The following is a 16,832-nucleotide window of genomic DNA, read 5'->3' on the forward strand; positions in this document are numbered from 1 at the left end:
TTGATGAATAAAATGTAGTTACCTTTTTCTGACACTGTATGAAAAATCATTTGCAAGAACATGTTTTCAAAACGAAACCATTTTATTTTTAGAGTTCTACTTTGCTCATGAAGACTGTGGAAAAGGTTGCAACTTGAAATAAAATTATTATTATTTTTTATTATTCAACATTATTAAACATCTGCCTTTGGCACAGGGGCCTTAGGATGCTCAGGTCATGATCCCTGGGTCCTGGGGTCAAGTCCCTGATCAGGCTTCCCTCAGGGAGCCTGCTTCTCCTTCTGCCTATGTTTCTGCCTTTGTCTCTGTGTCTCTCATGAATAAATAAGTAAAAATCTTTAATTTAGGAACATTTTTTCCTGTAGATACCATATAAAATATAAAATGTAAAATTTTCACATGTACATAAATATGTGTGTGTGTAAAGATAACAATTATATGCTATGGTTTAGGAATTGAAAAAGTCAAACAAGTTGGTTGACAAAAATTAGCCAAATCTCTCACTTTCTGAGTAGCACAGCAGAGTAAGTTTGATGTTTCTTAAATTCATGTTCCTCAGAAAAGATGTCCTAAGAGGGTTCCTGTAGAAGATGAGTTCATGGTCACAGTTTAATGCTGTTTAACATGTTTCCCTCCCTGAAAATGCCTGTGAACATTTACAGACTACAGGTTCTGAGAAAGCATTGCAGTAAAGAAACCTATTTATTTGCTTCCTTAGAACTTCCTGTACTTACATGCCGTTGGGACCCCTTTTTCTCCACCTAATAATATCTTGTTCAGTGTCTTGGGAAACACTTTGGGAAATGCTAGTTTGCTTAACTACATGAAGTATCAAATAAAATCTTGTATTTGCCAGTTCTTCCCCAAGGAGCTCAAGTATTATTACTTAGTCTCTTTTAAATCCCAGATAATAAAGTCCCTTCTCTTGCAAATTTTCATCACCTTTTTAATGTCATTCCTCCAGAAGCATCCAAATATACAAGAGGTGAGGGCCCAGATTAATTGACAAACATGAAAGATTTAGAGCAGGACTGTCAGTTACAGAAGCAAGATCCTAGGCTTTGTGTACCCTGTGTTTCCTTCATCTTCTACTTCCCATATGTGTTTAAGAAAATACAGGGCATAGTCCAACTGCAAATAAGACACATTTAGTACAGGGAAGAGAATACAGCTGCTTGGGGATACACATGCATGTGAATATCAGAAACTATTTGTAGCTCTCAAACGGTTGCTGTAGATAAGTAAGCATTTGATTGGAGAATGGCTCCATGAATTTTTAATGTTACCATTCTGGGTTATTATATAGTTACACATTTCATTTTGGAACAAATATGCAGTAGGAAAATACTAAAATGGATTCCTTTGATATATTTGAAATAATACTATAATAATAAACTTTTTTTCAAATGGTATATTTTGTGATTTATCACAGAGATTTTCTTTTTTTTGGCTATTAGTATTTAATTATCTCTAATTGGTTTCTTAATGCTTAAGGATATTAGCCTGATAGAATAGTGTGCTTCAGATTTCCATATGGTATGCTCCTGTTTGATATGTGTATATAAAGGATTTTCTTCGGCTGTAAAGATAGAAATCTAGTTTTAAAAAATTATTCTTTTGATGTTTGCCAGATCTGTGGATTTAAACTTTCTTCCATCAGTTGATCCTGAAACAGTTCTTCAGACAGGTAAGATGAAAAAATGTGTTTATCGGTGATAATCATAATCAATAAATTAATATACTGATTGGTTCATGAACTAAACATTAAGCATGTGATAGAAACTCGGGAATGTTAAAACTGCTTCTTGGTTTAACCTAACAATGTGTTATAATATACTGTATAATATTTTTAGAAAGTATTAATAATGATAAATAGTTAAATTATTTCTCCCTTGACTTTTATTTCCTTACCTGTGAAATCAAGATAAGTTTTTATTTCATTGGATTGCTGCAGGATTATTGAATATTCCTTAGGTTCTGAGATTATATTTTCATATTCCATTCTCCTTAATGACCTCCTGAAATAATTAGTATACTTTTTCTATTTTGTACCCAAGGAAGCCAAGGCTTAGAGATATGAAAAAACTTGCCCATTATGGAGTAACTATTAAACTCAGTCACCGTACCATTAAAAACAGGTTACTATTATCATCCTAATTAAATTAAATTTAATTAATTAATTAACTAATTTTTTTCACCCTAATTTTAAGATGGGAAAACCGAGGCAAAAAAAGCTAGGTAACTTATGCAAGTTGCACAGCTAGTAATTAATGCTAGAGTTGGAACTTGAAGCAAGATAGTTTGGTTTCAAAGTATGATCTTGGAAATCATAATGTGGTGCTGCTTCTAATGGAAATGTTTCCAATGGAAAACATTAAGGGTAATAATAATTGCAAAGCAGAAAAAATAAATGACTTCTGATCTTAGTGTCTGTGTGTGTGTGTGTGTGTGTGTGTATAAATGTATGTGAATATCTAGTGGTTTCTTAAAAGTCTTTAAAACAGTTGTTCTCCTAACTATAATATGTAATGAAGAGTAGAGAAAGAAATTCTGAATATCACCATTGTAGAGTCAGTTTGCCCAGTGTTCTCAGTATGATACAGATCTTCCTTAGAGAATAAAGAAATATTATAATCTGTGAATTCCTACATGTTGGGCAGGTACAGTAGACTGTCAGTAAAAATATGGCTTGCTCTAGCTTTAAAATTTAATTCCATGTTTATATTTAACATTTTAAAAGCTACTGAAGCCCTTGAATTAAGAGGCTTTTTAAATTTTTATTTTTAAATTAACTTTATATGCCACTAAGTTCTTTTTTTAGGTATATTGACTCTTAGAGTTGGGATAAAATGAGAGTGTAAAAATGGATAGGTTTAGAATGATTTGGACATTTTTTAGAAATTGGAAGTATCTTCAAATTGTGATAAAAATTCCGTTTCTAAATATTGAAAGCCATTTACATTTGGGACAATTTCCTGAATAAAGATGAAGAGAATTTAAGTATCTGCATATATTTTTGATCCTTAAGTAATAATTGAAATAGTATTATCCTGGGAAAACAGTTTGCAATTTATTCATTTTTAAGATTGTTAATATACTTCCAGTTTTAGATGTTGCACATTCTGCAATTGTAATTCCTCATGCATAAATGGATCTACATGAGTTTGCTATAATTGCATAACAGTGAATGAAGTTCTTCAACTAGTGTGGTCCCTATGATTCACAGTTAAAATATTGTAGAGATTCCTTAAATAGAGACTATTTAAATTTTATTTTGTACCAGTAATAAAGCTTTCTCCCTTTAATCATACATTTGTTACACTGTCTACTTTTGTTTTAGGTGCTAAGATTTAGGGTATAGATTAATACTGAAATCCTACAGCATATTGCTTTGTACTGATAAGTAACATCAAGTAGAACATACTAGTTAGTACCATATTGAACAGAAATCCCAGAGTGTAATTGTGCTCTACAGGGGAAGAGGATTGGTTGGCACAGTTTCCTGAATAATGAATCCACCCATAACAAGAATGTGATGAGAAATAGATATAGGAAAAATATATAAGCCATGTATTTACTAAAGAGTGTAGCATATATAGTATATTTTCATCATACGTATGGTATATAGCATATAAGTATATTGGGCAATTATATACTGTAAATATACTATTTCCTATTTATTTCTATATAAATTTAAAAATTGCATTTCAGTAATTATGACCTGGTAGACAGGCAGACATATAGGCAGATAAGTTCTAAAGATAAAGGAATAGAATTGAGGGCACTGAGTAGTAAGAATTGTATTTCTTTATGGGTATTAATTATAATTATCTTTCATTCATAAAGGGCATGAATTGTTGTCCGAATTACAGCAGCGTCGATTTAATGGCTCAGATGGAGGGGTCTCATGGTCTCCTATGGATGATGAACTGCTGGCCCAGCCCCAGGTTATGAAATTATTAGATTCACTGAGAGAACAGTATACTCGCTACCAGGAAGTTTGTAGGCAACGTAGCAAGCGTACACAGTTAGAGGAGATTCAGCAGAAGGTGATGCAGGTAGGTGTCTGATTTGAATACACGTAACTCTTAAAATTCTACGTTAGTGTTTTTAAAAAAATAATTTCTACTGTGTGACTCATTTTATAATAAGCCTTATTTATACTGTATAGAGAACTTGAGTCCTACGAAAACAGACTAAAACCATCTTATGTACATTTTTACAAATAGTATTTACATTAAAACTATATTATTTCTACAGTGATGACATTGAGTATTCATCTCTTTCATTATGAACTTTAGTTGTTGGAAAAATCTCATCTGTAGCCTCTGTATTGTAATAAATAACATTATTGATAATTGATTTATTCTTAATTTCTAATAACTTATTAGGTTTTTTTGTTAATTTGGGCATTATGAAGAGTTTTTGTTTCCTTGCAAAATGATGACGTATAATATAAGGAATTTTAATATTAAATTTCATTATTTTTTAATGCTGATAGAAACTTAATGTATTTAATACTTAGGAATATTTAGTTTCTTTTAAAATTAATTTTTATAAAAACAGGCTTAAAAAACAGGCTAAAAGTACTAAAACTCAATACTAAGGCATTTCTGTTACTTTAGAACACATTCTGTTTTTTCACCTGTTAAATTATTAAGAAATAAATATTAAATACTTTGCTTAAAAAATCCAGCATTGAAATATCCCAGCATTTTTATCCAGGTTCATCCATTCATTATTAGATAATTATTAATTGTTTATTATGTAGAAGACAGTGTGTGAGGTTTTCTATAGAATATAAGGGTAAATTATGATTTTGCTGTCAGTAAGCTAAGAGGATAAAGTCTTAAGTGTTAAAGAAGATGACTGAAATGTTGTGGGCATTTATACAACGGATTACTCTACTCCTGACTACTGGTAATCTAGGAAGATTCAGCAGAGGAGGTAAAACCTGAGCTTTTTCTCCAAGACTGTGTAAAGATTTCACCAGGCACCCCCCTTTAGATTTTAAAGAATTGGGATTTTATGCAGGAGAAAGAACAAGGTGAATAAAGAATAGCAGCATGAAATCCCAAGCTCTGTTGAGGAAAAAGGAAGCAGTAAGCCACCATGGAGAGTTTCTGGCCTTTGAATCATAAAAAGCATGGTCAGCAAGTATGTTGTAAATCCCAGTTCCTCTACTTACTGTGATCATGGTCACAGTCAGTTTGCCTCAAACTGACTTTCTTTTTTTTTTTTTTTTAAACATCTCTCTCTTTCTTTCCCCTTCCTTCCTTCTTTCATTAACTGAAACAAGGGTAATAAGACCTCTTTTGAGAGGTTTGTTGAAAGAACCCAGTACTTGATTAATGATTTCTGTTATATTCATTTCCATTGTACTAGGCTCTTGTCTGTATGTCTGGTCCCATTGTTGGCAAACTTTTCCTATAAAGGGCCAAATAGTAAATGTTTAGGCTTTGTGGACTGTATAGTTCTTGCAGTTATGGCAGTTAAACTCTGCTGTTGTAGTGTGTAGACATCATGTAAACAAATGTGTGTGACTGTGCCAAAATAAAATTTTGTTTGCAAAAATAGTAGGTAGTCAGAATTGGCCTGTAGGCAGTAGTTTGATGGCCTCTGACCAGAATATCAGGGTGTTAGAGTGAAAGGGGTTGAAAGGAAAGAAGGAGTTGGATCATGGAAGATGTTGAATTCCAAGCAAAAGATTTAATCTTTTTCATGATGGCCACATATAAAATGAAGATTTCCAAGCATATGCTATTGTAGATAACTTTCTCTCTGTGATATATTATAGATAGTATTAAAACCCAGGTAAGCTTCAGCCAAGTAGCTTGAGAGTATCTTTGAAAACTGTAAATATAGAATATAGCATAGTGGTATATAAGCCATTTCATGTGATCTAGTCCACCTTTTTCTAATACTTTCAAGTTGTTAACTCTTGGGAAGGAAGTGTAACTTCTCAGTGCCCTTGCTTCCTCCTTAGTAAACTGAGGATAACAAGAAAAATAATAATACCCGCTTAAAAGGGCTGCTACAAGGATTAAAGAAGATGATGTTTATAAAATATTTAGTACTTAGCATATGATGAATTTTCTTTAAATAGTATCTATTATTTGCTCACTCATTCAAAAAATGAATGTCTACAATAGTGTGACTTCGTGCTAGGTAGAATATAATGGTAAGTAAAAGTAGTTAAAATAGACAGCATCCCCCCTTTTATGGTTCATAATTGCATACTTACACAAATAGTTGTAAAATTGCAATTGTGCCAAGTCCTAAGAAGGAAAGTGGTGAGAATAAGGGTAAGAAGAAGATGTCAGAGATGAATCATTTCTCCAACTTACAAGGCTTGGGGGGTGGTCTTACGGTCTTATAGTTAAGGGAACACTGGACAGGATTTGGGTTTAGGTGTGGGCGGAAAAGGGTATGGAAAATCATGAGTTTGGTTTTAGACATGTTGAATTTTTTTAAATCTTAATTTTAGGTAGTTAATATACAGAATATACAGTGCAATATTGGTTTCTGGAGTAGAATTCAGTGATTCATCACTAATATACAACATCCAGTGCTCATCACAAGTGTCCTCTTTAATACCCATCACCCATTGAGCCCATCCTCTACCCACCTCCTTCCATCAACCCTCAGTTTGTTCTTTATCATTAAGAGGCTCTTATGGCTTGTTTCCCTCTCTCCTTTTTTTTCACTTCCCCCTTCCCATATGTTTATCTGTTTTGTTTCTTAAATTCCACCTATAAGTGAGATCATATGATATTTGTCTTTCTCCACTGACTTACTTCACTTAGTGTGATACACTCTGGCTCTATCCATGCTATTGCAAATGGCACGCTTTCATTCTTTTTGATGGCTGAGTAATATTTGATGGCTGATAATATATATCACTTTTTTTTTTTTTTTTTTTTTAAGATTTTACTTACTTAGAGAGCACGAGTCAGGGGGAGGAGCAGAGGAAGAGGAAGAAGCAGGCTCCCCACAGAGCAAGGAGCCCTACGTGAGGCTCTATCCCAGGGCCCTGGGATCATGACCTGAACCAGAGGCAGATGTTTAACCAACTGAGCCACTCAGGATGCCCCTGTACCACATCTTCTTTATCCATTCATCTGTCAGTGGATATTTGGGTTCTCTTCATAGTTTGATGATACAGCTGCTGTAAACATTGGAGTGCCTGTAACCCTTCAGATTACTATGTTGGTATTCTTTGGGTAAATACCTAGTAGGGCGATTGCTGGATCATAGGGTAGTTCTATTTTTAATATTTTGAAGAACCTCCATACTGTTCTCCAGAGTGGCTACACCAGTTTGCATTCCCACCAGTAGTGTAAGAGGGTTCTCCCTTTCTCTGCATCTTTTGCCCATATTAGTTTGCCAAGGCTGCTATAATGAAGTACCACAGCCTGGGTGGCTTCAACAATAGAAACTGATTTTTCTGTGGTTCTAAAGGCTAAAAGTCTAAGATCAAGGTATTAGCAGGCTTAATTCCTTCTGAAGGCAGTGATGGAAGAATCTGGAACAGATTCTTGCTTCTGATACCCCTATCTTCTTTCTGTATCTTTACATTATTTTCCTTTGTACCTGTCTATGTCCAAATTTCCTCTCCTTTTCAGAACACGAGGCAGATTAGGGCCTACTCCAACAATCTCATTTATTTTTTAAATTTTCAACCTTAGTTTAATTGCCTCTTTAAAGACTATCTTCAGGTAAATAGGACTACATTCTGAAGTACTGAGGGTTAGCACTTCAACATATGGATTTGGGTGGGGGGAAACAACTCAGCCCGCAACAGGGGTCAGGTATAATTTTTTGTTTGTTTGTTTTTCTTTTTAAAGTAACAGGGAAAACTGTAAGAGGTTTAAAGCCCAGTGGGAAGTATCTATTTGGAAGGAGGGATTGAATATACAGGAGAGGATGGATAGTTAATACTGTCAAGTTCCTGACAATGTAGAAGTAAATGGATTCCAGAGGGTATTGTTGATTAACATGAGATGAGAATGGAATAGAGAGAACTCCGTAATAGGAATAGTGGGTAGGATGTATCCAAAGGTGCTTCCGTGTGTAAGTCAGACATGAAGAGGAAGGGGTTCCTATGTGAAACGTTCTTTTTTTCTGTAAAGTAAGAGAAAAGTCATCTGCTTAGTGGTCCAGGTTTGAAGGTGGGGTGAGTGGTAGTGATTGAAGAGGATGAAGTTAAAATGAAAGTAGAGAAGATTCAGTTTTCTTGGTGGGGATTGAAAACGTAGCTGTATTTTTTGGTAATGTTGATCTTGGATTTATGCTGGAGACTTTCTGGCTTGTTGTGTGACTTTATCAATTCATGGCTGGATGTTTGAGGTGCGGGTAAAAAGAATGTGGGTGATGGGATTCATCCAGCATTTATGCCTTTCTACATGGGATCAGTGAGTATAATAAAAAGAAAGAAAGAGTGGCAAAGGAGTTAATGTATTGGCAAATGCATTTTTTAAATGATGGACCAGCTTACTTGAATAAAGAAACTAGAGAAGGGAGATGATAATGATGGTATTTATGATAGTGATAATAGGCAATGAGATTATTGTTAAAAACAAATAGCCTGGGGACGCTTGGGTGACTCAGTAGGTTAAGTGTCTTCCTTCAGCTCAGGTCATGATCTTGGAGTCCTGGGGCTCTCTGCTCAGTGGGGAATCTGCTTCTCCCTGTCTCTTTGCCCCTCCCGCTGCTCATGCTCACTCTTGTTCTCCCTCATGCATGCTTTCTTTCAAATAAATAAAATCTTTAGAAAAAAATTAATAAAAAGAACAGATGACCCTTATTATAATTGATTGTCTTTGAGTGTTACACATTAGTGGGTTAGAACATTAATCATCCTGTAATGGTTCCTGTTCTCTCTTTTACAAAGGTCTCATTTTAGGCATAGATCTATTTCCCTTACTAGAATGATTACTTAAATTTAGCTATTTAGTAATGTGTATCGATCATGTTAGCATCCACAGAGCATAAACCGCACTGTCTTCAGTCTTGCAAATTTGGGGCAAATGAAAACAATTTTTGTTTATGTAAAGATAATCATAAAGTTGATTATCATGGCTTATAGTAAATTAGTAAATACTGAATCTTTCCAGGTTTCTTTTTTACTGTCTTATCACTGAAACCATAATAAAAGAGAAATCAGGGGTACCTGGGTGACTCAGTTCATTGAGCATCTGACTCTTGATTTTGGCTCAGATTATGATCTTAGTGCTCAACAAGGATTCTGCTTGAAGATTCTCCTTCTTCCTCTCCCCCTGCTGGCATTTTTCTCTTTCCCTCAAACAAATCTTAAAAAAAAAAAAAAAAATCAATAGCTCTAATAGATAAACTATATGATAAGTAATAACCATTAAAATTATCATTTATTCCCCACAGTTTTAAATCAATGGCGTTAGAGTTCATGTGGTATGTAGAGGTTCTCTATGCTGCTGCTACTGCTGCATTTAAAAATTAGATTTTCATGTGCTTCTAGGTAGGAGAGGATGCCACTTGACTGAAAAATTGTGTTGTTATTATTTACTCTGGCAGTAATTACAACCAGCATTGCAAATGTTATTTCTAGAATCATCCATGTGCTTTTCTTCCTTTGTAGAAAGGAATCATATAGATGCAAAACAGGATACATTCTGAGTTGCCTAAGTATACAGCTCAAGGCTACGCTCCTTGTTTCCCCAATTCTTTCTTCAGGTCAAGTGCTTGACATTTGCTTAACATGTTCTTCTGCCTGGTTTGACCCCACATTCTTCCAGATATACTTTCATAAGTCTTTAGAAATTAGCCTGGCTAATTTCTAATACAAAGAATGTTGTATAGTTACATCATGCATTTTTGACCTCTGCAAATATTTTCATGGTAGATTTTAAGAGCGATCTCCAAGGTTATACTTTGCATATAAATAACCATTTGAGCGGGTCACATCGGTATGGATTGGGCATGAAACTGCTTTTGCAGTAAGTTAACATTCAGATTGAGCAAGATGTCCTGATTAAAATGAAGTTTTATAGCCTAGTTTGGCAAACTACCATCATTAATGCATTTAAATAGACTTGCTTACTGGGGCATCAGCCTCAGTTTGCATCATTTTTATTAGAAATAGTCATACATTTACTGTGTCTACATTACTGATATTGCACACTAAGGAAAGCTACTTTCAGCATGCATTAACTATATGTGTACTTGACTATGAAACTGATTTTTTTTTCACCAAGAGTATGTCTTCGCTTTATTGAAAATTTACTTTTAAATTTATGACTCTTTGAAAGTTCAATGCTAATGAGTTGTTTTTCCCCAGGTATCATGATTTATATTAACCTGCTTATCTTGTTTGTAGAATATTCTAAAATCAAAGCTTAAATGTTTAAATAATATTTTAGTTTTTAAAAAGTAACATATAACACATATTTAATTACTTAAACACTTTTGAGATGCTTTCATTCCACTCTTAGTTTTAGAATTAGGTATTTCTAGTGAAGTAATTATCTTGTTTAAAATACTTAAAAGCTAGGGTGCCTGGTTGGCACAGTTGGTTAAGTATCCTGGAGTCCTGGGATCGAGTCCCACATCAGGCTCCCTGCATGGAGCCTGCTTCTCCCTCTGTCTGTGTCTCTGCCTCTTTCTCTGTCTCTCTCTGTCTCTAATGAATAAATAAAATCTTAAAAAAAAAAAAACAAAAGAAATGGAAAATGGTTTCAAAATGTTTACATAAGCTTCTTTAAAATTTATACTTTTTGTTTCCATTTTTTCATTTTTTTCAAAGATTTTATTTATTAGAGCGCGTGAGCACGAGTAGGGGGAGGGGCACAGGGAGAGGGAGAAGTAGGCTCCCTACTGAGCAGGGATTCCCAACATGGGGCTTGTTCCCAGGACCCTGAGATCACAACCTGAACCCAAGCCAGACACTTAACCTACTGAACCCCCCAGGAGCCCCATTTTTATTTCCATTTGAAAAAATGTTGAATAAAACACTAAGGGACTTCCTTAAGAAACTCAGGGATCTTACTATAAAAATGCAGATGTGAGACAAACTATAAAGAGTGGACACATCAATGAGAGAAAGGATAAAAACTATATGATCATTTCAGTAGATACAGAGAAAGCATTTGACAAAGTACAACACCAAAACTATGTTGGCTAAGACTACCAGTACTATGTTGAATAAAAGTATTCAGAGTCGGGATCCCTGGGTGGTGCAGCGGTTTGGCGCCTGCCTTTGGCCCAGGACGCGATCCTGGAGACCCGGGATCGAGTCCCACGTCGGGCTGCCGGTGCATGGAGCCTGCTTCTCCCTCTGCCTGTGTCTCTGCCTCTCTCTCTCTGTTACTATCATGAATAAATAAAAATTAAAAAAAAAAAAAAAAGTATTCAGAGTCACATCCTTGTCTGGTTCCTGACCTTAAGGGAAAATCTCTCAGTTTTTCCACTGAGTATAATTTTGGTTGTAGGTTTTTTTTTATATGTGGCCTTTCTCATTACTTCGTTGAGGATTTTTATCATAAATGAATGTTGTACTTTGTCAGGAAAAAGAAATGAAAGGCGTCCGAGTTAAGGAAGAAGTAAAATTCTCACTATTTGCAGATAACATGATACTATATGTAGAAAACCCTAAGGATTCCCCTGAAAAACTACTAGAACTGTTAAATGAATTCAGTAAAGTTGCAGGATACAAAATCAGCCTACAGAAATCTGTCGTATTCCTATACACAATAATGAAGAAGCATAAAGTGAAATTAAGACTACAATTCCATTTACAGTTGCACCAGAAACAAAATACCTAGGAATAAACTTAACCAAAAAGGTAAAAGACCTATACTCTGAAAACTGTAAAACATTGATGAATGCAGTATATCTGTAATACTTTGTTATAAAGTTCTAAGATAAGCCTGTCTGTCCCCTGGGTCTGTAATATTATGCTATGGAGACACCCTCATTCACTTCTTAGGAACTACCCTAAGTTTACATTTAGGGCATAACCGTGCATCTGCTATTGAATTTCTTATTTTAATTTAGTAACAGGTAAAACTTGATAGTATTTTTTCTGTTAAAATTACTTCACTGTGGGGCAGCCTGGGTGGCTCGGCAGTTTAGTGCCACCTTCGGCCCGGGATGTGATCCTGGAGACCCGGGATTGAGTCCCACGTTGGGCTCCCTGCATGGAGCCTGCTTCTCCCTCTGCCTGTGTCTCTGCCTCTCTCTCTCTCTCTCTCTCTCTCTCTCTGTCTCTCATGAATAAATAAATAAAATCTTTAAAAAAAACTTACTTCACTGTGTCCATGTAGTAAGTGTGTGTGTGTGTGTACGTGTGTATGTGTATGTTTGTGGGTAAAGAGTTTAACAGAACTCTTCCTGCATGAGACTTTGATCTTTGCGTAACTGTCTAGTTCTGTAACCTCTAAAACTTGGAATGTTAACTATTGCTTTTATAGTAAAAATTACTCTGGATCAAGAGTGGGAGAACTATTAATATTTGATGGAAGGCACAACTTTGAGCATCCTTGAATTGAGAACTTTTATAGTGTGCATGAGCAGTGTGGGCTGTGGGGTTTTGATGCCAGAGTGTCCCTCAAATCTGTCCCATATAGGGACTTAGCAGAAGAAAAATGCCTGATGCTGCTCTGGCAAACTGTAGTTCCTCACTTTATATCCTACTGAGTGGTGCCAGTGGGACTTCAGATGGTCTGTGGGTCTGCATGTTTATTTCATCCTAAGACCCATAGAAGGGTAATGTAGTAGTATAATTCTGCAGTTTGTCATTTTCAGAGTGACGAAAAATAACATTTTAACTTTGTATTATTAATTTACTTAATTCATTTAGTTTTATCAGTACTTTGAGAAGAACATTTGGCTATGAGTCTGGATACATGGCTTTTAGTTCTGGGTTTTTAATAATGGATTATATTACCTTGGGCAAGTCAGTTAATCTCTGAAATTCAATTTCCTTAAGTGTTAGATAAGAAATTTGACCAATGTCATTTCTAATGTCCATTCCAACTCAAAATCCTATAGTTCTCTTATTTTCTTATCATCATAAGTTAATTTTTAATCCTCTTTTATGGAAACATTCCATATTTCTTTTAGCCTGGCAGATGATCAGAGAGCTGAAAGCCTAAGGTGCTACAGTGTACCTTCTTTCAATTTTGGTTTCAGAAAAGTCAGATTATAGCCACATAGTTCTAAAAGAATCATTTACTGCCTTTACAATGGAATTTAAAGAATTTAAAAATAGCTGAAGAGCTTTGGGAGGAAAAAAATGGAATGTTTGAAAAGCTTTTGATTATTTTAAGATTTTGTCTCAACTTTCATTTATAGGTTGTGAACTGGCTTGAGGGGCCTGGATCAGAACAACTTCGAGCCCAGTGGGGGATTGGAGACTCCATCCGGGCCTCCCAGGCCCTACAGCAGAAACACGAAGAAATTGAGAGTCAGCACAGTGTGAGTGCTTTTCCTCTGCAAGTTTCAGTGCTGTTACTACTGTGCATAATTAGTAGCGTGTGTGGTACTGAGGGTCCAGTTGCTATAAACTTTTTTATAGAGATACAAAGATAGTACATTTAATATTTAGAGGCCGTAAAGTGTATTTGACCACTTAGTTTGTATGTTTTGTTTTGCTTTTGGTTCCAATACAGTTTAATTATATATTTTTATAGAAACAAAATTCATGTGAAATTTTACAAATTACAATGACAGAATAAAGAGTGATAGTACAAAAACAGAACCATTGTCTGTTGTTCTGAGACAGAAATTATGATCCTTAAATCCTCAGAGGAAGACCTGGGACGTCCCTGCTTTATTAGGGAATGTATGGTACAATTTATGCCTGAGAGTAAGTAATTCCACATTTGTTGCATTAATCACAACTGATGGAGTGTGAGTGCAAAGGGTGCAGGAAAACTTTCCATCCTTTGTGCATTTAAGGGCTTCTGTTTGTAACTGAAGGGGATGTTAAATCATAGTTCTAAAATTAGAATAGAATTAGTATAGGCAGATAATAGTTGTTCAAGAGAGTTTAACTTGTGTATGGAGAAAATTGATATATGTTAAGCTCTTACTTTGTTATAGTTAACTCTTCATTATTTAGAAAGTGATCATCCACTTTGTGGATCAATTAGTTCACCCCTTTTCTCCCCCAAGTCATATTATTTCTTGTAGTAATTTAAATAAGTTGACTAGAAAAGTGGAAAAATAAACTTGAAATTCATTAATTTCTACCTCTTTAAATTATGTCTTAAAAAATTGATGAGTTTACATGCACACACACAGCATTCAACCTTGCATATAATATGAAGAATAGAACACCTTTCCTCTAAATAAGTAATAAAAGAAGCCAGTCTTCCCCTCCAAGAAAACCAAATCCAAGTGATCAGAAGACACTGATTGGATTAATGTGTTAATTGGGAAAAAAGATCATGTATTCAGGGATGACTATAACATGCATCCTGATCACTAGGATCTAAATGCACAATAATAGAGAACTTAAAAATTGATTAATTGTAACTTTAAACTCTGCCCGGATGAGATTAATGGATTATCTGAACATCTAATTTTTTTCTTTCCTTTTCAACTTCCCTAGTTGAAGTGGTAATTAGAAGTTGGATAGTATTAACAAATATATATTTTAACTAAATGACATTAAAAATAAATGTTGAATATACTTTTCTCAGGAATAAATTTGAATTGTTGACCAAGTATCATTTGTTTTTTTACTAAAGATATATTTAACAATATCTAACATTACTATTTTCCTATTTAATATTTATCATTCTGTTTAGTTCCTTATATTGTTTTCTTTATAATATTCCCAAATCAGCTTTAATAATCTGCAATATTGGCAGATAAAAATATGCACTGTAATCTAGCTGAGAGAATAATATAGAAGAGGTATCACAAGATTTGGATTTGGAATTATATAAAGATAGTGTATATATTGTCTTGTCTGATTAGTACTTGTAAGAAATTGATTGCTGGGGAGGGAGAGGGGAGGAGGAAGGTAGAGGGAGAAAGAATCTTAAGCAGGCTCCATGCCTAGCGTGGAGCTGCAAGCAGGGCTCCATCTCGCCACCCTGAGATTGTGACCTGAGCTGAAATCAAGAGTCAAAGCTTGGCTGAGCCACCCAGGCACCCCTCTTGGTACTTCTTAAATAATTTAATTCTATTGATATTTTTGATATTGACTTTGGCTTATTTAAACCCTGTGGATTATTCTGGAGCATGTCACTACAGTATAACTATATCCTATGATTTGTCCCCCTTTTTGGTTCTTTTTCTTTTTTAATTTTTTTTTTAATTTTTATTTATTTATGATAGTCACACAGAGAGAAAGAGAGAGAGGCAGAGACACAGGCAGAGGGAGAAGCAGGCTCCATGCACCGGGAGCCCGATGTGGGATTTGATCCCCGGTCTCCAGAATCGCGCCCTGGGCCAAAGGCAGGCGCCAAACCGCTGCGCCACCCAGGGATCCCCCCTTTTTGATTCTTAAAAACAGTATTTGCTGTGGAACATTCTAGACTTCATCTAGAGGAATTAGTTATGAAAGTACCCCCCGAAGTCCGTTCGGTAAAGGTATATGACGCATGAGGGTCCCAAAGGTGGGATTTATCTATATTTTATTATTTTTAAAGATGTCAAGAGGAATAATTATACTTAGAAGTTGGATTGTATACCTGTTATAAAGAAGTTCATAAAAGAAATTGAAAAGCACATTTTATAATGGATATAGTATGGAAGAAGTTACAAATGATATATATAGAGATTATGTTTAAGTTTTTGTTTTGTATTTTTATAAAGTTTGAAAATCATTTTAAAGAAACCAATAGCTTATGGATAGCTCCGTGTGTTTAAATTTACTTCTATTGTGAAATCAGAATAAAATGTCAGAACTTTTTGAATTGGAAAGGATCTTCTAGATTTCTTCTAAAACCATCACCTTATTTTTATACATGAACAAACTGGGAGAGAACACTTTTCGATCAATGGGTAGTTGGGCTAGGTTGAAACATCTATCTCTTTATAGTCATGAAATTCTTTTTCCTCTCTATTTCTCTTTCTCTCCCCCTTTCTATGTCTCTCTCTCTGTCTTACTTGCTTACTAGCTCACTCTCAGAGAAAGCTACTAAGTTTTCATGGATATGCTTAAGATAGTTCTTTTTTTTCATTCCTGTACTCTTAATACTTGAGGACACACGCACCACATATATTGATGTTTACGTTCAAAGAATGGTGCTCAAAGAAAAGAAACATTGATGACTTACTATGAATCTCGTTTCTCTAAATGATGTATGATATTCAGTGTCAAAATTGGGAGGTGGCACAAATTGGGTGAGAGTATAGAAGAAACAGGATTGGCCACGAGTTGATAGTTATTGAAGATGGATGGCACATGGAGTTCATTATACTGTTCTTTCCACTTTTGAATAGTTTGAAATTTTTCATTCTGGGTTTACAAATGAGAATTGCATTGTTTTAACCAATAGGTGGCACTACGCTGTCACCTTGAGAATAGGTGGTTTGATGCAGGATAAGTATATTAGCTTATGATGTTCTAATATGTTATTAAAAGCTTTCTTTTCTCTTTGTAAATAAGAGCCAACACGTTAAAGCATATATTGGAATTCTTCAGGTCTTAATGAAATTAGGACAAATTTCTAGCATATTGATTGCTTAATAAGGGTAGAAATTAACATACCATTTTTATTAAATCACTGTCAAATATTGCATTTTAGATTCTTCATAAAAGCATAATTTATAAAGCTAAAAATAAATCTAAATTTATTAGAATTTATTTAGTATTAATATACAGAAAATGAAAATCTTAC

At 34.7% G+C, this 16,832-nt stretch overlaps 1 protein-coding gene across 2 annotated transcripts in view; it reads left to right on the top strand.

Annotated features, from left to right (window-relative positions):
* SESTD1 (SEC14 and spectrin domain containing 1) overlaps positions 1-16,832 on the top strand; it is a 143,110-nt gene that overhangs the window by 88,908 nt on the left and 37,370 nt on the right. For both annotated transcript variants that reach the window (XM_077883277.1, XM_077883276.1), the window contains exons 8-10: positions 1,632-1,687; positions 3,847-4,058; positions 13,330-13,452. In XM_077883277.1, coding sequence (XP_077739403.1) covers positions 1,632-1,687; positions 3,847-4,058; positions 13,330-13,452 — 391 coding nt within the window. The remainder of the gene's footprint in view (positions 1-1,631; positions 1,688-3,846; positions 4,059-13,329; positions 13,453-16,832) is intronic.

Source organism: Canis aureus, chromosome 34 (assembly GCF_053574225.1).
Source record: "Canis aureus isolate CA01 chromosome 34, VMU_Caureus_v.1.0, whole genome shotgun sequence".
Classification (NCBI taxonomy): Eukaryota; Metazoa; Chordata; class Mammalia; order Carnivora; family Canidae; genus Canis; species Canis aureus.